The 23,335-nt window shown below is 44.8% G+C and overlaps 1 protein-coding gene across 1 annotated transcript; it reads left to right on the top strand.

Moving 5' to 3' along the window:
* Positions 1-383: 383 nt before the first annotated feature.
* LOC132825989 (uncharacterized) lies at positions 384-16,482 on the top strand. Its single transcript, XM_060841691.1, has 4 exons — positions 384-605; positions 706-921; positions 15,372-15,652; positions 16,151-16,482. Exons 1-4 carry the CDS (start codon positions 444-446, stop codon positions 16,164-16,166), a joined length of 675 nt encoding a protein of 224 aa, XP_060697674.1. The 5' UTR covers positions 384-443; the 3' UTR covers positions 16,167-16,482.
* The last annotated feature ends 6,853 nt before the right edge of the window (positions 16,483-23,335 follow it).

Genomic DNA, 23,335 nt, shown 5'->3' with positions numbered 1-23,335 from the left:
CCTCAGTCTGTTACCATAGCGACAGGCTGCTCCATCGCTGAAACACTGAACTGAAATGAGAAAATCCCGGATGGTGTGATTAATGAGGGAATTTGATGGATGGATGGATTTGGGTGAAGGGATATTTCAGCACATTCTTCAGCTGCTGCCTGAACTTAGTCTGGGTCACGGCATAAATCGCGGTGTTTGTGCAGCAACTGAGGAGCTGCAGCATGAAGCACAATTCCCGCACAAAGGGATGGAGATACACAGACCGATACCCAATATAATACATCCGGAACCATATAGAAAACAGCATGAACATTGACCATAACAGGATGAAATTGGCCGAGATCACAAACAGTAAAATGATGGATTTTTTTCGGTTTCTCATTTCAGTGTCAGACTGAGCGTCCCCATTGGTGTGAGCGCGGAGTCTCCTGCGGGCTCTGCTGGTCACTAAAATGTGTCTGACGGTGAGAACATTGAGCAGCAGAATCAGGAGAAATGGGACACACGGGGTTACAATGTGGTGGAGGAACTCGATTGTGCCCCAGACACTGGAGGATAGAACAGCGACTGTTACATCACAAAACCAGGGGACGTTCCCCAGCCGATACCGAGCCGTGAGCATAAAATACCAGAAATGTTCTTTAAACAGCTCAGCACAGTCACTGCTCCCAGAACCACAGCCGCCGTTTTCTCACTGCAATATTTACTTTTCAGCTTCTGGCAACAAATGGCCACAAACCGATCAAAGGTGAAAGTGACGGTGAACCAGACAGAGCAGTCAGTGGCTGCATAAAGCAGGACGGCGTGGATATTACACACGGGGACGGAGTACACCAGGAAATAAAACTGTTCCTCATAAACAATGGGAATGTGTCTCAGGATCAGGTCGAGGATAATGACCAGGAGATCCGCCGCTGCCATGGCCCCCAGGTAACGTCTCACACATGGAGACAATCCACAATCTTTATAAAGCAGGACATAGATGGTCACTACGTTAACTGTGAGGAAGGAAAACAAACCCATTATCCATCAGCCTGGAGGCAAAGGGACCCGTTTGATCGGGGACCCAGTGAGATTTTCAAATGTGTCCCTGTATTCAGGGATTTATTAAAATAATTGGAGCTGGAATAACAAATGGGAAGGTCGGAATTACTGACAAAAATGTGACATAAACCACAAGAAACCCTCCCTCCCCAAACACACAGAGACACATCCATAAGGACAGATGGTTTCTAGAACATTCCCACACACTCGATCACTCGAGAGCAGACACAGGTCACTCCTTCCCAGTTCCTAATACGGAGGGTGGAAATGTTGCTGTCCTGAAGGATTCTTTCCCAGAAGACAAACGGAGTTTGGGAATTTCTGTATTTTTGTCTAAATTGTGTTCGATCCTGTGTCGTGGAGAAATGTAAACGCAGGGAAAATGTATTCACCCCTTTAACTGCCTGAGGGGCCTTCGGAACAGTGTCTCCTTCTCCCTGGAATGGGATCTCTTCCCTCGGGATCTTATCGTTTGTTCAATTCACTGACGTCCAGCCGTTCACAAACAATGTCAGGGACAGAACGTTCCGGGGAATGTCAGTTATAGAATGTCGGGGACAGAACGTTCCGGGGAATGTCAGTTATAGAATGTCAGGGACAGAACGTTCCGGGGAATGTCAGTTATAGAATGTCGGGGACAGAACGTTCCGGGGAATGTCAGTTATAGAATGTCAGGGACAGAACGTTCCGGGGAATGTCAGTTATAGAATGTTGGGCACAGAATGTTCCGTGGAGCTCCATGACATGTCCATCACCTTTCCCCCATCCACCCCACCACCATGATGTACCATGCACAGGCTACATATCTGTCCCGCACGGGGAGTTGTGCAGACCACAGCAGGGCAGTAATGCGTGAACCTGGAACAAATATCCATCCAGCACATCCCACATCATTGCATTATCTATAAACCTCAACCAGACAGTCTGACCAGCACAGCGACCTGTGCAGTGATCACCCGTGAATTAATCTGTATACCAGGAACAGTTACCCTCCCAGCATGTAGGACTGTGTACCCCACCCCAGTGCATTGATCTGTAACCCAGGAGCAGTTACCCTCCCAGCATGTAGGACTGGGTACCCCACCCCAGTGCATTGATCTGTAACCCAGGAGCAGTTACCCTCCCAGCATGTAGGACTGTGTACACCACCCCAGTGCATTGATCTGTAACCCAGGAGCAGTTACCGTCCCAGCATTTAGGACTGTGTACCCCACCCCAGTGCATTGCTCAGTAACACTGTGTTAGATCCCTGCCCAGTGTGGGGAAACTTGCAGCCCATACTGGAAGTGACAGGACTTACAGCTCCCACCCATTTACAGCTCCATATCTCCATTGTGCCATGACAAGGGGGGTGCTGTGGGTGTGAACATCACTGTCTGAGAGCGATGGCGGGGGAATCAGTTTAAATATCACCATATGGGAGGGGTTGGGGTATAGACAGAGAGGGGGAGACTGAGGGACAGTGTCATGGAAGGATGTGTTCCCAGGTTTCAGAATGCTGAAATGCAGACACTTTGATAGCATCCGTTAACATGAGCCAGTCTTCCCAGGAAAGATGGGAAAAAGGGATATTGGTGTGAGGTCAGATGATGGAGAGTTTTGGATGCATATTTGTTCTATAGCTTTGTAAATTGGACTGTCTTCAACAGAGTCCAATACTTATTGGGCAGATTCTGACAATAATTTCTCTCAGTGCATTGCGTGTGACGGAGGGATCATCCGCACGAGGCTGTGCTAATTTCCTGGTGTTATCGTATTGAACTCACCTCATTAACTACCCACCCCACCCCATGGTGTCCCTCTCATTCAATGCCAGCCCGATTCTCCCACCCGTCATGACTGGAGGTACTCACCATCGCCCCGATACACCTGGATATTCTGTGATCCCTGGCACTGGTGCCATCTTTAAAAGGCCAATGGGCACACGGTTGTGCTTTCTCAGTTTGGAGCTGCCCTGCACAGTTTACCCTCAGCATGGCAGATAAGGGGCAATTACACCACGGTTTGTCGACAGGGGCACGGCGGTCCTGGTGGATGGGCTAGTACAGAGTGGGACCATTCACGTCCTAGAGGGGGCCACACCACCAGACCCACTGAACATGGTCTGAGCTCCCCACCCAGCTCAGTGCAGTAACTGCGCGCTGAAGAAATGTCCAGCAATACAGGACAAGCATCAATAACCTTCCCCGCTCTGTCAGGATAAGGGAGACCATATTCTCTCTGTTCCCTCACACTCACTGTGTATCTGTTATAGCACATTCCCCACCCCCCTCCCTCCCGCCGCACTCTCTCTCTCTGTCTCTCTCTCTCTCACTCCCTCCCTCCACTTTACCCCTCACACTAATAACACTTCATGGATACAACACTGTGGACTGACTCCATCCGAACCCCTCCTCATGTCCCCCACCTACAACGGCACTAACAGCAGGGCCACCCACTCCCACCCTCACTCCCTCCCTTTCCCCCATTCCAGGAGATACAGCCTGGAGTAGGACAGAAAGGGCCAAGCCGGTGGTGGAGTGCCCAATATCCATTCCCTCGCCCCCTCTCCCCCCGCCATGTGGGGAGGGCCCTGGTACGACCCTGGAAGCCTCGTGTGGAGATTCTGAAACATCCACGTCCCACCGACCGAGTAAGGAGCAATGTTCAGTGAGGGCCAATTCTCACTTTAAACCCACTGGCAGCTCCGTTTCCCCCCGGCACATCTTAGAAGCCGTGGCCCTGATGCCATCTCCCTTCTGTGTCGAGTTGGTACAAATGGAATGCCCACGGTCTCTGTGGGCAGGAGGGTGGGCTCACATCACATCGTCACCACCACCTCCCAGGAAGGGAGCACGGAGACTCCCTCCTACACCGCCCCCTGTAAACAGCTCAGATACTGAAACTAATCTGTGAGAGTTACTCCTCTTCCCACTTGTCCTGACATCTTCAACAATCTGTGCTCATATACACGCAGCTCTCTCTGTTCCTGCAGCCCCTTTATAATGGCACAGCCTGTTTTAAACTGTCTTTCTTTATCTTTCATACCAAAGTGCATCACCTCACACTGCTCTGCATTGATCCCCGTCTACCAGCGTGCCACTGTCCTGTTAGAGTTCCACACTGTCCCCATAGACTTTACAATTCTTGCAGGTTTGGTACCATTTACAAACATTGAGATTGTCATAGTGTCACAGTCCCCATGAAACAACTGAAATCATGCCCCACACACAAGAGTGTGAGCAAGTGAAATACTGATATATTCCCACGGACAGAGTTGAATAATGGCATACTGTCAATGGAGCAACAAAAATCTTGACATATACGAGACAGAGTAGATGAAATATTGACAAATCACAGAGCTAGAGAAATCTGGATAGTTCCACTTATCTATATTCACCAGGGTAATAATGGGATGAAGGTGAAAGTGTGTACTGTACCTTTAAGCGAGGGTGAATGCTGCTCTGAACTGGGAGCTTACAAGTACCTGTGATATGAGAGGATGGCAGACCCAGAAACAGTATATTACTATAGAGCTGGAGTCGGGTTATAAGCAGTTAAGAGATAGAGGATCTTTCAGTTCACTTTCAGTGTTAAAAACTACATTGTTGTTTTTATTTAAACAGTGGAATTTGGGGGTTCTCTGTCACTCATATTTCAACAGTTTATGAGGCAAATTGAGCATTTATTTATGTTTAGTTTAAATTACCGGATGGGATCTATGCTGTGTGTGTATCTGTGTGTCTCTGTGTGGGACAGGTCTGGCTGTTTCTGTGGTGCTTAAAGTGATGCAATGCCTCCCTCTGCTGGCCTCCCCACGCCACTGCACAGGCATTGGTAGAGGGTGAAAACCAACAGGGATTCACTCAGAGAGGGGGAGGGAGAGGGCAGCTGCTCACAGCACCATCCAAACTGATGTCTTATCCACGTACTGATCTAAACGTCCTTTAAACGTTGTAACTGTCCCTGTTTTCACCACTTGCTCTGCAAGTTCATTCCACACACAAGCCAACTTCTGTCTAAAATAATTACCTTTCCTGACTTTTGTAAATGTTTTTTCCTCGCACGTTAAAATATCCCTCAGTTTTGAATCCCTAACTCTAGGGAAAAGACATCAGCCCTTCAGCTTATCTGTACCCCTCACTATTTTATAAACCTCTGCAAAGTTACCCCTCCGTCTCATACTCTCCAGTGAAAAATGTCCCAGCCTATTCAGCCTCTCCTTATAGCTCAATCCCTCCATTTCCAGCAACATCCAGGTTAAACTCTTCTGAACACTCTCCAGCTTAATAATATCAAGATCAATAATATCAAAGTGAACAGTCAATGTATTTTATAAGGGAAGTGGAGACCAAAACTAGAGGACACAGTTGTAAGAGGGGAAACATTGAAAAGTGACCTAAGGGCAGCTTTTTCACTCAGAGGGTGGTGTGCCTATGGAATGAGCGGGCAGGATGTCCAGATTGGACACAGTATTCCGGGAGAGATCTCACCAATGTCCTGTACAACCTCCACATGACATCCCAATTCCGATACTCAAAGGTCTGACCAATTAGGAAAGTGTGCTAAACACCTTCTTAATCACATTATATATATATATGAGATGCACATTTTTAAAAATACTACCTGACGGCCTTGGTCTCGGACCTACAACACTGCCAAAGGCCCTACGTTTAATTGTATAAGTCCTACTCTTGTTGATTTACCAAATCCAATACCTCGCATTAACCCAAACTTAAATCCATCTGCCACGCCTCGGCCAGTGAGTGATATTACCACCTCCTCACCTTCCCCGTTTAATTTTAAAATGCCCTCCCCCTCTCCAGGAGGCCTGCACACTCCGGCCTTGATTTTCACAAAGACCCTGAGCTTGGGTTGTCTTGTGCGGTTGGGGGAGGAGGGACGGATTGCAGACACAGTCAGTGGGGAGGAGAGGCTGGACAGTAATCAGCGGCCTGGTATCATTTCATGGTTTTAGGCAGAGGGCAGACACACGTGAGAGGTGGGTTATACTGATTGGTGTTTTGGGACCAGAACGTATGGTCTTTCTCCGTGTCTGGTGTTCAGTAATAAATATCTATTTGAGACCCTTCATTGGGCAGAGTATGTCTGCAGGATTTCTGTCCCTAATATTGCAGACTACAGATAATAGTGATTAAAGATGGACACAGTTAATTTCGATCTTGCACTTGTTTAACAAAACAAAATGTTTTGTGTAGTTCGGTGATGGTAACCTGATTATAATAAATCCACACCGAGCTGAACGCTGTACCTTATAATGTGACCCAAAATCTGGGTACAGTCGTGTAGTGGGTAGTGTCCCTGCCTCTGAGTCATGGCTCTGGGGTTGATTCCAATACCTGAAATTGTTTGGTAGTGATCCTAGCTCTGGATGAGAAGGTGTGGATTCATGTCCTGCCTGTTGCAGGGGTATGTCACAGCATGTCATAACAGGCTGATGAACAAACACACAGGAGAATAATGTTACAGCTTTATGGGTATTGCCGAGTGGTGCTCGTGTCCCTACCTCTGGGCACAAAGGTCTAGGTGTAAATCCCACAGAAGGGTCTCCTAATATATCTGAACAAACTGATTAAACTGGTTTAGAATTGTGACTTGATGGAGAAAGAACAGGTGTCGGTGTTGAATGTCAGCACTTCGGCCCGGGATTATTGAAAGTACAGCCATTCGTGTTGATTGAAGTCACATTTTGCAGCAGTAAAGGTTTATAAAATCAGAACGGTCATGGATAGGGTTTGTAGTCAAGGTTTTTCCCCAGGTTAGGGGAATCCAAAACTAGAGGACATTGGTGAAAAGTGAGAGGGGAAAGATTTTGTAGAGGCCTAAGGGGCACCTTTTCACACAGAGGTTGGAGTGCGTATGGAATGAGCTGCCAGAGGAAGTGGTGGAGGCTGGTACAACTACATCATGTAAAAGGCATCTGGATGCTGACAGACCTGCCGAGATGTTCCAGCAATTTCTGTATTTGTTAAAACATTCATTTTAACACAGGTATCTGTGTTAGCTGTTTGGATACAGAATTGGCTGTCCAGCAGAAGACAGCGAGTGGTAGTGGAAGGAAAATATTCTGCCTGGAAGTGACGGTGAGCAGTGTTCCACAGGGCTCTGTCCTTGTGCCTCTACTCTTTGTAATTTTTATTAATGACTTGGATGAGGGCATTGAAGGATGGGTCAGCAAGTTTGCAGATGACACGAAGGTTGGAGGTGTTGTTGACAGTATAGAGGGCTTTTGTAGGCTGCAGCGGGACATTGACAGGGTGCAGAGATGGGCTGAGAGGTGGCAGATGGAGTTCAACCTGGATAAATGTGAAGTGATCCATTTTGGAAGGCCAAATTTGAAAGCTGAGTACAGGATTAAGGATAGGATTCTTGGCAGTGTGAAGGAACAGAGAGATATTTGTGTGCAGGTACATAGATCTCTTAAAATGACCACCCAAGTGGACAGGGTTGTTCAGAAAGCATTTAGTGTTTTGGCTTTCATTAACAGGGGATTGAGTTTAAGAGCTGTGAGATCTTGTTGCAGCTCCATAAAACTTCGGTTCGAATGCACTTGGAATACTGCGTCCAGTTCTGGTCACCTATTATAGGAAAGATGCGGATGCTTTGGAGAGGGTTCAGAGGAGGTTTACCAGGATGCTGCCTGGACTGGAGGGCTTATCTTATGATGAGAGGTTGACTGAGTTCGGACTTTTTTTCATTGGAGAAAAGGAGGAGGAGAGGGGTCCTAATTGAGGTATTCAATATTATGAGAGGCATAGATAGAGTTGATGGCCAGAGACTATTTCCCAGGGCAGAAATGGCTAGCACGAGGGGTCATAATTGTAAGCTGGTTGGAGGAACGTATAGAGGGGATTTCAGAGGTGGGTTCTTTACCCAGAGAGTTGTGAGAGCATGGAATGCGTTGCCAGCAGCAGTTGTGGAAGCGAGGTCATTGGGGATATTTAAGACACTGCTGGACATGCATATGGTCACAGACATTTGAGGGTGCATACATGAGGATCAATGGTCGGCACAACATCATGGGCTGAAGGGCCTGTTCTGTGCTGGACTGTTCTGTGTTCTATGTGTTCTGAATACATTAAACATTTTATTTTTTTAATGACGCAGGGACATACAAACATATCTTCAAATCGACCGAGACCATTTTCTGCTCAGGGTATGGCTCTGTCTATGACAGGTGCAATGATGCACCGACATGGAACAGGGAATGTGATGGAGACATCGTTTGGACAATGTACAAGGAGACCTCACATGGTCCAGTTTGGGAGAGAATGTCATTATTGTGTGATTCAACTCAGAGAGGGAGAAAGTGTCATCTGCCCGAGACGAAACGGCCTATTGCAGTCTCTCTCCTTCATTATTCATCATCACAATAACATGTGCGAGCTAAAACAAAACTCGACTGTTATTGTTACCATTCTTATTTTTATAGAATCCCTGCAGTGTGGAAACAAGCTCTTCGGCCCAACAAGTCCATACTAACCCTCCAAAGAGTAACCTTCCCATGCCCTTATAGTTACCACTGACTAGTGCACCTAACGTAGAAATCGCTGAACACTATGGACTATTAGACCAATCCACTTGAATTATACAGCTTTGGGCTATGGGAGGAAACGGGAGCACCCATCAGAAGCTCACGCAAACTCCACGCAGATAGTCGCCCGAGGTTGGAATTGAACTCATGTCCCTGCTGCTGTGAGGCAACAGTGCGAACTACTGAGCCACTGTGCTAACCTGGAACCTACTGACTGCCTAATGCAAAGGAAATTCAGCCAAATCCAACTGTCCCTGGATAAAGTCCCATTGCTAGCAGCTGTGTGAGTAGAATATCTTCAGAAGCAGAATCACATTTTGGACAATCTGTCAATTTTTCCTTTTGTCATGAGTTCCAATAATATCTGGACAAGGTTCTTTCAACGTGAAATTGCAGACATTTTGTTTATTGTGTGTGTGTGTGTGTGTGTGTGTGTGTGTGTGTGTGTGTGTGTGTGTGTGTGTGTGTGTGTGTGTGTGTGTGTGTGTGTGTGTGTGTCAGTGTTTTTAGAATGGGAAATATCGAGTCTTTATTTGCAATATCCAGTTTGCCATTCATCTTTCCACCATAGTTGGAGTAGCATTGCTCTGGATCATAAACGTGCTATTTGAGCAGATTAAAGAAACTAGCCTGACTTGTTCCTAAATTGACCCTGACCCAGTCTGAGACCGATATCATCGGCCATATCACCGACCTGGTTACATTTAACATTTGTTGTGAGCAGTGGAGGAGTGGGACTAGAAAAGGAAACAGTGACCCAAAAAGCCAGGGAACTATAGACCGGTGAGCCAGATGTCGGTGATGGGTGAGTTGTTGGAGGGGATTCTGAGGGATAGCATTTACATACATTTGGGAAGGTAAGGGCTGATCAGGATAGACAACGTGGCTTTCTGCATGGGAAATCATGTCTCATTAATTTGATTGCGTTTTATGAAGAGGTGACAAAGAAGATTGATGAAGGCAGTTTGGTAGATATTGTCTATATAGACCTCAGCAAGGTGTTCATAACATTCCGATTGGTAGGCAGATTAGTAAGGTTCGGTCACATGGGATCCAGAAGAAGCTCATCACAATTGGCTTGAAGGAAGAGGGATATTTTTCAGACTGGAGGTTTCGGAGCAGCAGTGTGCTGTAAGAATCAATACTGAGTTCACAAAACATTTCATCATTGATGTAAAGGATTTAGATGTGGATATTGGAGCCATAGTTAGTAAGTTTACAGATTACATCAGAAAGGTGGTGTAGTAGATTATCTCAGAGTATAACGAGACCACAAATAGATGGGACAAAGGGTCAAGGAGTGACAGATAAAGTTTAATTTAGATAAATACGAGGTTACGCATTTTGGGAAGGCAAATCAGAGCAGAAATGATACACTTAATGGTAAGGGCCTGGTGAGTGTTGTGAAACAAATGAACATAGGGCAGCAGGTACATTGTTCCTTGAAAGTGGAGTCGAATGGACGGCACGGTGGCACAGTGGTTAGCACTGCTGCCTCACAGCGCCAGAGACCTGGGTTCAATTCCCAACTTAGGTGACTGACTGTGTGGAGTTTGCACGTTCTCCCCGTGTCTGCGTGGGTTTCCTCCGGGTGCTCCGGTTTCCTCCCACAGTCCAAAGATGTGCGGGTCAGGTGAATTGGCCATGCTAAATTGCCCGTAGTGTTAGGTAAGGGGTAATGTAGGGGTATGGGTGGGTTTTGCTTCGGCGGGTCGGTGTGGACTTGTTGGGCCGAAGGGCCTGTTTCCACACTGTAAGTCTAATCTAATGCAGACAGTGCGGTACAGAACACATTTTACACATTTGCCTTAATCCGTCAGTGCATTGAATGTAGGAGTTGTGGTGGCATGTCGTATCTGTACAGGATGTTGGTGAGACCACTTTAAGAATACTGCGTACAACTCGGTTTTCTGCAGAAAAGATTTACACGGATGTCCCAGGACTGGAGGTTTGAGCTTTAGGGAGAGGATGATTAGTTTGAGGTGTTTCCCCCTGGAGTGTTATTCTGAACAGCCATGTTCTGCTCCCCAGGATCCCAGATCAGGAGAGCATAGGTTGGAGGGGAGAGGACGAATAATTTGGAAGGGACCTGAAGATAAATGTTTCACACAGAGAGTGGTGTGTGTACAGAAAGTGCTGTCAGAGTAGGTGGTGAAGGCGGTTACAATCGCACATTTAAAAGGTATCTGAAAGACGAGGGATATTGGCCAAATGCTGGAAAATGAGACTAAATCAGATTTGATATCTGATCGGAGTGAACAGATTGGACTAACGGGTCTGTTTCCATTCTGCATGACACTGATTCTATAAGAGGGATGTCGAAAAATTCAGAAAGTACCGTTCAAACCCGAATCCTCTTCACTGCAAGTTTATCGTGCCTCTATGTTCACATTGATTGACAGTTGCGTTAGTGAAATAATTGACAGAGAACTGAGTCATGGATAATGGGACACAGACAGGAAAGTGGGGCTGAGACCCCAACCTGATCAGCCACAATCTTAGTGCCTGGTGGAGAAGGCTCAAAGTGTCTAATGATTCACTCCTGTCCCTCAATACCGTGTTCCTGAGTTCCATTCAGCCCATTAAACTTGTTAGGCAGGAGCATTTAGAGGCTACTTACTTCTATAACCTGGTGCACAGAAACAGAGGAGATCATTCGGCCCTTCAAGACTGTCCCACACACTTTGAAGTTATTTGAGAAATGTAATTGTAAAACCCATGATAGGTATGAAAGAGGCCCCTCATCTCTCTTTACTGAGCTTCCCCTCTCTGAAACTTGTACTCCATTTGTTGGTCATGTTATAGACCCAAATTCACTATGAATACAGCCCCCATACCTCACCCAGCGATGGCTCACAAAATCCTCTTGTCTCCCTGATGGCAACATTCAATAACAGAACATCCATGAAAGTAACACCCACTAACTTTCCAATAACAGAATGTGAGAACATCAGAAACAGGGGCAGGTCATTCACTCCTCAAACCTGCCTTTCCCTTCACTAAGATCATGACTGATGTGCTCTTGGTCTGAAATCCTCTTTCATACCCAATTCCTCATAGCCCTCACCTCTCGGACAGGTCAATATCCATCTACCTCCTCTTCAAATACTTTCAGTCATCTGGCTGCCGAACACTCTTGAGAAGAGAAACCCTGACATTCAATGCCACCTGTTTGAAGAAAACCCTTGCTGCTCCTATACCATGGTCTATTGATACGAACAAAAGGGGTTGACACAAGGGGTCAGGTAAAAATGACTGGTCCTGATATCAAGGCTTCTGTTGACATCAAGGAGCTTAACAAATCTGAACTTAATGGGAATCAGAGAAAACTCTCCAGTGTTTGGAGTCAAACATGGCACAAAGGAAGATGTTCATCATCTCAGTCCTGGGTCACCTCTGTGGGAGATCCTCAGCGTAGCTTCCTCTTCACAAACATCTTCAGCTGCTTCATCAATGTCTCCCCGCCCCCACCCTCCCCACCATAAGATCCGAAGTGGGGATGGTCACTGAGGATTCCACAATGTTCAGAATAATTTGATGCCCCCGTCAGCTCCTGAACTGGACTTCGTCCATGTGCAGCAAGACATGGACTCCATTGAGGCTTGTGCCTTTAAAGAGTCCATAACATTCATATAAAGGACTGTCTGACACTACACATTGCCACAGTAAAATAAGAGTTCATTCCGCACCTTACACTGGTTTCCCAGGAATATGAGGAAGTCGTTCAGCCCATTGACACTATTGGAGAAGAACAGGGACAGCCCATTCAGTGCCTCCAACATATTACTCAGGAAGAGAAGGATTCTAGTGTGATGGGCCACACCAGAGCCCCTCGACAATATTTGAAGACGGTAGCCTAGACTCTAATGTTTTTTATTTTAAAGAAAATGTAAAGTGTCTGTTCCAGATGCAATGTGAGTGGTCAAACAACTCGGTGTGAAGCATAACACCATTTACTTAAACACGATAGATGAAATAAAACCAAAGAAAGAAGAATTTAGAATAACGTATTTATATTGGACGAGTTAACAGAATAATAGATCTAGGAACTAATACTAATGAACTGTTCTTATACTGGAAATCACATGAACACTGCCCTTGGCAAAAAGGAATATTCAGACTCTGAATGACACAAATATTTCTCCAATTCAGGATTTAAAAACAGCACCAAGAGAAAATTCATAGAGAGTAGCTGCCAGGAGACATTCACTAAAGTTTTCAACTCGGTGGAGACCCCAATAATTTCTGATGGTACTGAGAAACCAAAACCCAGAAATCCTAATCTGTGAGAGCTGACCATACCCATTCCTTCTGCATTAAAATAAACCTAAGGCCTCACTAGTTGTTCACTCAAGTGGTCTTAACTAGCCAGCTTGGTAACGGTCATTCAATCTCTCTCGTAAAAGAAACCAGAACAAAATAACGTCGTAAAGCTACAGCATCATCACACCAGTCAGCACATCGAGCTGTCATACAGGAACCAGGGGTAACCCAATCAGGCCCTTGGCTCTGTCTAATCGGACGAGGAAGAAGCCAGTCAGTCCCTTGAGTGACTTACACAGGAACAGTAGGAGGCCATTCCCACCTCAATGCACTTACACAGGGACAGAATGAGCTAATTGATGCTGATTCCTGATGAATGGCTTATGCCCGAAACGTCGATTCTCCTGCTGTGCTTTTCCACCAAACTACGGTGTACTCTGATCTTCAGCATCAACAAGCCTCGCTGTCTCCTAACTGATGCTCTAACATGGTGAACAAGTGGAGCAGAGGCTGCACAGACAGACTGCTCCACGTTGTTCCTCTTAGCTCCGTCAGTCATGATACACACGTGGGACTTTAACGGCGTTTTCTCGCGGTGAGGAGGGAAGCCATATGTCTTGTGTGAAGTCACAAGAAGGCACCTTCCATCTCCGAGAAGCCAGCCTGGTGTTCTCTGTGTAGGGTGGAAGTGGATGGGAATGGCTACCTGTTTCAGATGGCAAGTATTGTGGCTGCTGTTGGGGATTGTGAACAACCTGACGTTCAGTACGGGTTTACACGCCGACTGCACAATAACGTGGGGAGAGTTAATTTAGGCATATAAACGATTAGGAAAGTCACGTTAGACTGATAAATGGACTCTCTAAGTTCAAATAATGCTGATCGTGTTCATGTTGATATTGTCTAGTGCACGTGCTGTTCAGTGTAACCTGTGTGCCTTACTCTGTCCAAGCATAATTCCACCCTATGATCTGCCTGGCCATGTTTACTATGATCAGCCTCCACTGCTCATAAATAAAGTGTTTCCCTGTACTGAGTTACACATGACAATAAATCAAACCAATCAATCCTGGGTAAAGTATGGAATTTCTCTCCCTGTCAATATCTCTTTTGGAAATAAGTGATCACTGCCACTCCTCGTGTTTAACGTCACCATTTCTTCTTCTCTCACAGCTCTACTGATTAAACACTCAGCTTCTTCACTCTATCCTCGTGATACCATCACCCTTGTCTGTGGTAAGGAGATCATTCCTTACAAAGGAGATCAAATCCGTAGGGAGTGTCCCAACCACAGTCTCAGCAAGGCCCTACAACAGCAGGAAGATGGCATTACTTATGTACTTGAATCATCTTACAATGAAGGACAGCATACCATTGACTGCACCCATTACTTACACAGGGTTTGATTCGGAGCAGTCAGCATAGACTTGTGAGTGGGAGATCATGCTTCCCAAATTTGTTCGAGTTCGCTGATGAAGTGACCAAGAAGGTTGATGAGGGCCGAGCGGTAACCATAGTCTCTATGGATATCAGTAAGGCCTTTGATAAGGTTCCACATGGCAGGCTGCTCTGGAGAGTTACATCTCGTGGAATGTTGTGGAACTGACCAATTGGATGAACAGTTGGCTTGATGGTAGGAAGCAGAGTGTTTAGTGGAAGGATGCTTGTCAGACTGGAGGCTGGGTGCATTGCTGTTTGTTATCTATGAGTTGGTTGAGAATATATGAGTTGGTATGATTTGTAAGTTTACAGATGACACTAAAATAAGTGGGAGCATGATCAGTGAGGAAGTTTATCAGAAATTGCAGCAGGACCTTAATCAGGTGGGGAAGTGGGCCGAGAAATGGCAAATGAAATTTAATGTAGATGCGTGATGTCTTCCATTTTAGAATCTCAACTCAAGGTAGGAGTTGCACGGCGAATGGGAGGGCCTTAAGGGGTGTAGTGGGCAGAGAGACCTTGGTATGCAGGTGCACGGTTCTCTAAGAGTGGAGTCACATGTAGACAGGGCAGTGAAGAAGGCATCTGGCACACTGACCTTCATCAGGCCGGATATTGAGTATGGAAGTTGGGAATTTATGTTGCAGTTATACAGGACTTTGGTAAGGCCGCACTTGGAGTATTGTGTTCAGTTTTTGTCACTTTGTTATAGGGAGCACGTGTCTATCTCCTAAGGAAGTTATTACGGTACCTTGCTGGGACAACTTCGTTGTTCAGTACTTCCCAGGAGCTGAAAAATTATGCCATGTTCTTCGTGACCTGCAACACATTATCAAGGGGGATAAGCACCTCGCCAAGACCTTCCCCACACCTCCACTGCTTGCCTTTAAACAACCACCAAACCTCAAACAGATTATATGTTTATAGCAAGCTGCCCAGCTTTCAGGACAGCTCCATACAACCCTGTCATGATAGGCGCTGCAAGACGTGTCACAATGTGGACTTGGGTATTACCATTACATGTGAGGACACCTCCCACCATGTACGTGGCAGGTACTCATGTGACTCAGTCTATCATTGTCTATCTTATACGTTGCAGGCAAGGGCGCCCGGAGGCATGGTACATTGGGGAAACCGAGGAAAGGCTATGGCAACAGATGAATGGGCACCACACAACAATCAACAGACAGAAGTGTTGCCTCCCAGTTGGGGATACTTCTGCGGTACAGGACATTCGACCTCGGACCTTCGGGTCATCATCCTCCAAGGCAGATTTCAGGACAGGCAACAGCAAAAAGTGGCCAAGCAGGGACTGATAGCTAAGTTCGGTACCCATAGGGAGGGCCTCAACCGTGCCCTTGTGTTCATGTCATACTACAGGTGACCACCAATGCACTATATACACACACAGACACACTTACACACACACACACACACACACACACACAGTCACTCCTATATACACACATACACACGGACACACATATACACAGACACACACACAGACACTCGTGCACACCCTTACAGACACACACACTCCCATACTCACACATGCATCCTCTCAGACAGTTAGACCACTCTACACTCATGCAGGCACATATACCCTCTCTCTCACAGACACTCGCAAACCCCCACCCCAGACACATACACACTACCACACTCACACATGAACCCTTCACAGAATTAAGACACTCTGCAATCACTACACACACATGTACACTCTCTCTCACACTTACAACCCCCAAACCAGACAGACATACTCACAGACAGACACAAAGACCCACATGCGCACATACATTTTGTGGGGTGAATTTGTACTTGCAGAGTTACATTGTACTTTGCTCAAAAACAGTAAAACTCTGTTATCTGACTTTTTAGGTTAGAATCGATCTAAAATCATGGCATGGACAGAGAACACAGAGCGCTAACACCTTCGACATATTGTGTAACTAACCCAATTGTTGCAGTTAACCTGAGAATGCAACTTTAAAAAAAGGTTTTTTGATTTACACACGGAAGAAGCTAAACTATCATGGTATTCGAACAGATGAAAGACTCAACAGACAATCAAGGTAATTTTCAATGTGTAGTTTCAGTTACATCATACTGTAATTTTTTGCTATAAATGCTGTGCCTTACAATTTTGTCCCCTACAATCACCTGAAGAAGGTGCGGTTCTCTGAAAGCTAATGTGCTTCCAATTAAACCTGTTGGACTATAACCTGTCGTTGTGTGATTTTTAACTGTGGACACCTCAGTCCAACACCGGCATCTCCAAATCATGATTACTGTGAAGTGGAATTGTATTAATCGTTCTCCAGTACTATGGAACCCCCTCCCTCTCCTCCATGGAGGTCATCTCGCCACGTTATTCATGCTCTTCGCAAGCATTATTGTGAGATTTTCTCTAGAGTTATGCATGTAGAGTAGAAAAGGACAATGATTTTAAACAATGCTGTGTATTCCCCTAGAGAGCTGAGACTGCTCTAAACTGGATCGGAACCTTTCAGCAGCCTGGTAATGTTTTTGCTGCCTCTGTACAGGATCTTACTGAGATCACATTGGAGTAGTGTGTAAAGAATTTTTCTACTCAATGAAGAAAGTGTATTGTTATGTTGGAAGGAGCTCAGAGATAGTTCCCTCAACTGATTCCTTCAAATAAGGTGTCTTAGGATGGAGAGATAGCAGGAAAGTGGAACAGAGGCCGCGATAACATCAAGCATGATTGTATTCAATGGCGGAGCTGGTTCGAGGGGTTGGATTCCTGACTGATGCTCCTCGTCCACACTCAGCCTTTCGACCGTGTTACACAGTATAGAGGGAGGACTGTCTATCAAACAGGAAGCAGGCTCTCTGGATAAGTCAGTCTTAATCAGTTTGTCAGAACGTCACCAGTGGAGTCACACAGTGACCAGTGCGGGGACCTCAACTATTTACAATCTACATCAATGATCAGGAGGTTGGAACAGATATCCAGATACTGAGTTTGGTGATGTCGCTTGGATAAGCAAGAGATTAAATTATCAAGAGAGTGTGGAGTGTCTGCAAATAGATACAGAAAGTTCAAGGCAATGGATAATAATTTGGAAGGAGCAATACAACATAATATAACGTAATTTCATTTACAGGAATAATGGAAGGCAGTATGTTACTGAAATGGAGAGGGATTACAGGGTTTAATGATACTGTGTACTGGGGGGTTCACTCAGACCCGTTCAGACATGGGAGATTTGCTCCATCCCTGATTATCTGCTCCTTGACATTCCAAGTGACCACATTGCTCTCCGTTCACATAGAATATTTTGTTGTGGTTGGTTGGTGGTAGGGATGGTGTTTTGAAACGTGTATCAAGGGGACGGCCTTTATCCAAGATATATTCATTCCTTTCTACAAGGAGACCCGTAGAAGATGGGAATGGCTGCCTGCTTCTGAATGAAGGAACTGTGGCTGCTTTCGTGACAGGGGTATTCACCAACATAATGTATTGTGCATGGACACACTGTAACATTAATCGAGTGAGAGCTCCTTCAGTTCCTCTATCTCCCCATTTATTGGCTACTCTGCAGATTCCATGTACACCTTCAGGAATCCCACTATACTGGGAAAATAAGGATACCCCTAGCAGCTTCCCGCTGAGGGAGAAGCAATATATTGACCTCATCCACCATATACATCCTCCATCACTGAATGGTGACATTGATGTTGAGATACTGGGAGATGATGGAGCTGTCACCGACTCCGGCCTGGAAAGATTTGGATCACAGAAGCTGATTGAAACTGTGACCCTAATAGCCACCGGCAGCACCGTCCTCCCCCGGCGTGAAGCTGAAGATCGTGTTGAAGAAGGTGACACCGCTCTGTGACTAGCTCCTTGTTCAGTCCAGATCCCCTCATACTCTGCTCCTGGGTTAAGTGTAACTTGGGAAGCTGTTCCTGGAAAACCCGGGGTGGATACAGCAGATCCCTTTCCCTACACACACTCACTCCGTGGTTTCAGAGCTTCCCCTCTCTGCAGCCTCTGTTCCATTTGGTCTTCATGTCACAGACCCAGATGCTGTTACCATAGTCCCCATGCTCCATCCAAAGTTGGGTCACCAAAACCTTCGGTCTCACTGAATGTCTGAGGCAGCTCAGAGCACAAGCCCCAGCAAACCATCCCCAGCAACTCCACTAATGTTTCAACAACAGGAATCAGTCAGAAACCCCTCAGCTACAAATATTGTGGACCAGACCAGATCCCCGCAAAATATTTTAAGAAGGCCACTTAGACCCAAAACATTCCTTATTTTAAAGAGAGATGTGAAGTGCGTTTTCCAGATATGTTGTGACTGGTCAAAGCACTCAACATTAAGCCAAATATAATCTATTCAAATGCTTTAGTTAAAATACAATCAAATAAAATTTTGGGAGAGCTTATGCGTTGGTACACTTACACAAACAATAGATACCGTACCTTCTTGGTATACACTGCTTGGCACAAAGATCAATTCAAATACAGATTCTTACATGCAGTTTTTGATCTAGGAAAAATCAACACCAACAACCATCTCAGAGAGAAAAGCAGCTAGGGATCATGTATTGAAACTTCGAATCCTGCTGGGATCTCCAACAGCTTCTGAATGCTGCAGCCAAAACAAAACGAGAAACCCTGGTCTGGGAGAGCTAGCCACTGCCCTTCATTTGTTATAACCGTTTTAATAAAACCTAAAGGCCGCCTCAGTTATTTACTTAAACTGTTTTTCAGACAGCAGTTCCGCACCTCTGCCTTTAAAACCTCCCTTAAAAAAAACAAGAGAAAATAACCTTTTTATAGTGATAGTATCCTCACAACTCCACTTTTAATAAAATGATCTATCAATATACAAAGATGGATTCATTTTAGATCTCCTAATCTTCCTCTTTTTGTAGCAGGTAGAATGGATAGTGAAGAAGGTGTTTGGTATGCTTTCCCTTATTGGTCATAGTATTGAGTACAGGAGTTGGGATGTCATGTTGCGGCTGGACAGGACATAATTAGGCCACTGTTGGAATATTGCATGCAATTCTGGTCTCCTTCCTATCGAAAAGATGTTGTGAAACTTGAAAAGGCTTAGAAAAGATTTACAAGAATGTTGCCAGGACTAGAGGATTTGAGCTATAGGGAGAGGCTGAACAGGCTGGAGCTAATTTCCCTGGAGCGTCGGAGGCTGAGGGTGATCTTATAAATGTTCACTAAATTATGAGGGGCATGGATAGGATAAATAGATAAAGTCTTTCCCTGGGGTTGGGGAGTCCAGAACTAGAGGGCATAGGTTTATGGTGAGAGGGGAAAGATATCTAAGGGGCAACCTTTTTCACGCAGAGGGTGGTACTTGTATGGAATAAGCTGCCAGAGGATTTGGTGGAGGCTGATACAATTGCAACATTTAAGAGGCATTTGGATGGGTATATGAATAGGAAGAGTTTGGAGGGATAAGGACCGGGTGCTGACAGGTGGGACAAGATTGAGTTGGGATATCTGGAGGCATGGACGGGTTGGACTGAAGGGTCTGCTTCCATGTTGCACATCTCTATGACTCTATAATTCTATGACTGCAATGTTTATATATTATATTGACTCTGAGCATGTAAATGTTCTCAACGAGATTCGATTTCAGTCATTTTACTCATGCCACAGAATGCCTTTGTCTTTCTTCATCCACGTCTCCAGAATGTGTCAAAACTTAGTTTTCTCGCCCTGTCACCTGTATAATTTCAAATTGAATGGCAGCAATAATAAGCTCAATCGAAACAGACTGGTATTTTTTCACCTGAACGTCTCCAAAAGTTTTAAGGGGCCGGGATCAGTGATAAAGATTTGTGTTATGTATGTTATTCGCAATTTAAATGCTGAAATGTTGTAACGCCAACACCAAGCTCAAGTCTTCCTTCCCTATTGTGGAATAAATCTGTTGATGTTTGCACTGGACACTCCAATCACACGTTACATAATGGAGCACTTCTCATCTCTCCACCAGTCCTTCTGAATGACATAGCTCCTCATGTCTCAGAATAAAAGAATTACAAACTTCTGTACCTCTTAATGCTGAAAACCCTTTACCTGTTACTCCTGGCCTTGGCCAGTAAACCTTACTCTTACAGGTAAATGTTTTATGAAGATCTCCCACATTCTTCACAATCTCTCACAGAAACCAAACTTTGATTTCTGAACCCAATCATCATCATCAGACATTTAAGCTTCTCATCTTGCCATCTCTCTGCTCTTCCACACGAGTTCTCACGACTGCAGGAAGTGAATTGTTAACCTTTTCCAAAATAAGATTCTCTCTAAGAGTGCCATGGTTTTGCTTTGTTTTTAATACTAATACCCACCTTTCAAAATTACTTGGTTTGATTCTTTCAAACTCAATGTGCGTTTAACGAGGGAGTTTTTTTTTAGATTCCAGAAACGCTGTCTGTAGCTTCTGGCCCAAGTTCATATGCCCTTCAGATGGCTTTCTTCACCTCCTCATACTGGCCAGATGCCTCCACTGATCGGGATGCAAATACCTACCAGCTCTGTGTGGATCAACTAAATCCACATGGTCACTGATCACTGCATTTGTTTAGCCACTTTCTCAAATGAAATTAAAAACTCTTCCCCATCCTTCTCATCAAGGAATGCCTGGGCGTATTTAAACAGAACCCCATCAGGTTTTTGGCTACTAAAGGGTTGTTCATACTCACTATCATCCTCATCCAGCCTATGACCGACCTTCATCTCCACCTTCTATGTCAACTTTCCTCTCTATTTACTAACTTTTGAAGTTGAAAATCTCTGGTTTTCTTCTCTCTCTCTTTCTCCTTCATTTCCCTTTCATTTATTTCTACTTCTCATTTTAATTTAAATGGTTTCAATTCTTTCTCATGTTCAAGGTGACTCATTTGAAATTGAATTCCATCCATTTCCAAAGAGTCTGATGGCGGTTCCACCAAATGTAATTGCTGAGCTATAGCTGTAATTATCTCTCATTTTCTCACAGACAAACACAACCCCAACTCCAGCTTGTCTGTCAATTCCTACAGCTTTGCCTTTGTTACCTTTTGTAAAGCCCCCAACTTCACTTCTTCCACACCCAACTAACTCTTAGTGACTGAAAGAATTTTGAGACACAAAACACGTTTTAAACCAACCGAATTCAACATCCGGAACAACTACCATACACGACTTTTGAACCCAATAATCTCCGTTGCATACTCTCCAGTATCTGCATGAGAGTATTCCGGATGCTCTGGTTTCCTCCCACAATCTAAAGATGTGCATGTCAGGTGAATTGGCCATGCTAAATTATTTGTAGTTTTCAGGGATGTGTGGGTTAGATTCCTTAGTGGGGGTAAATGCGTAATAATAGGGTAAAGGAATGTTTCTGGGTAGGTCACTCCTCGAAGGGTCAGGGTGGACTTGTTGGGTCAAATGGCCTGCTTGCATATTGTAGGAATTGTAATTCAAACCCAAAAGCCCACAGTTAGACCAAACAGACTGCCTCAAACTATTTCAAAAAAGTAGCTTGGATGCCAACATTTTCTATTTTAAAGGCAGATGTGAAGTGGGAGTTCCAGATGTGATGCTACTAGCCAAACCTCTCACCATTAATTAAAACACAATATATTTAAACACTCTAATGAAAATCCATACAAAATAAAGAGGATTTTAGAATAACTTAACTATTGGAAACCTTAACCGAACAATGGATACAAAACCTTCTACAAATGAACTGTTCCAATATACCAACATCCCCTAAACACACCCCATGGTAACAAGGAGCATTCAGCCAGACAGTTCTCCAATCCAGGAGGAAACAGCATCAAGTGAAGCTTCAGCGAGAATAGCAGTTAGGGATAATTTACTAAAATGTCCAACCCTTCTGGGACACAAGCACCTAATGGGCTTCCAGCTTTCAGGAAAAAACTAGAAAGCCTGGTCCATGCGAGCTGACCATTGTTACTACTATTTATTAAAAACTCAAACACCCTTAAAGTTATTTACTTGAGCCGTTTACAGTAGGCAGTTTGGACTTTAAGATCTCTTGTTAAAACAAAAGAGAAAATAACTTTTTTTAAAATGAAATGTGACAGCATTGTCACACAATTTAGATGCCTGGTCCTTTACTCAATGAGCTTCCCCGTGTTACTGATCGCAAGGTCACCTGAGAGAGACAAATACAGGTACAGACCAAGTTACAAGGATGTGTCTCATAACTTCTGAAACACGTCTGTCCATGTACCATCACATGGGACATACCAGGAAGTGAACAACAGCCTGACACACACCATTTCACTGTTTCTGAGCTACACAATGCCAGCACTCGATACGCTAGGGAGACAAAACCCAAGGCCAAGGAAAGATACAGAGGGACTGAGAGATTCACATTAAAGACAGAAACAGACAGTTAATTAACTGAAAAGATGGTGTGGAAATATGGGGAAAAAAAGACAGAGCAGTGGGACTGACTGGAGAAGTGAGATCTTCGAGAGTAAAATTACAAGAATGAGAACATTGAATAAAGGCATTGTCAAATCAGCTGAAATGGTTTGTTGCATCAAATTCTGAATCTGCTTGACAGAACACCACAAACCACATAAACTGGGACAAGATGACAGCCCAGCATGGAGAGCTGTGCAGACCATGCTAGTGTGTTGCTCAGTAAACTGCAGTTTCTGCCCGGTATGGAGAGCATTGCAAACTTTACTATCATATGCTAACTATACTTGCATCACATGACTGCCTACAATGGGAAGGTTTGCTCTATCTGCGTGTGTGTGTTCATCAGAGACTGAGGGAGAGTGTGCGCGCGTTCGCGATTGGCGTGGTTGAATGCGAAACTCAATGATTGAGTAGGAACGCACATGGAGGAAACTATTTTAAATACGAACAACTGGCAGGCTTTTATTTAATTGAGAGAGAGAGAAAACGAGAGAATTTTCATGGACAGATGAGGTAAAGTGTTTGAAAATGTTAAAATAAAGGCATTGCCATAAAAATAGCAATATATATCTGCGTGAACATGAATGACAGATGGATGGGAGTTTGGTGTGTGTTCGAAT

Source organism: Hemiscyllium ocellatum, chromosome 21 (genome assembly GCF_020745735.1).
Source record: "Hemiscyllium ocellatum isolate sHemOce1 chromosome 21, sHemOce1.pat.X.cur, whole genome shotgun sequence".
Lineage (NCBI taxonomy): Eukaryota > Metazoa > Chordata > Chondrichthyes > Orectolobiformes > Hemiscylliidae > Hemiscyllium > Hemiscyllium ocellatum.
Note: the sequence above shows the minus strand (reverse complement) of the source record. Positions and strands in the feature narration are given on the sequence as shown.

What these genes read in the sequence shown, in the direction of transcription:
- LOC132825989 (XM_060841691.1), top strand. Translation starts at nt 444, where the DNA reads ATGTGTCTGACGGTGAGAACATTGAGCAGCAGAATCAGGAGAAATGGG. An exon ending in TCCCCAGCCGATACCGAGCC is followed by an intron (nt 606 to 705) that starts GTGAGCATAAAA and finishes TTTACTTTTCAG; the next exon opens with CTTCTGGCAACAAATGGCCA. An exon ending in GCCGCTGCCATGGCCCCCAG is followed by an intron (nt 922 to 15,371) that starts GTAACGTCTCAC and finishes TATACGTTGCAG; the next exon opens with GCAAGGGCGCCCGGAGGCAT.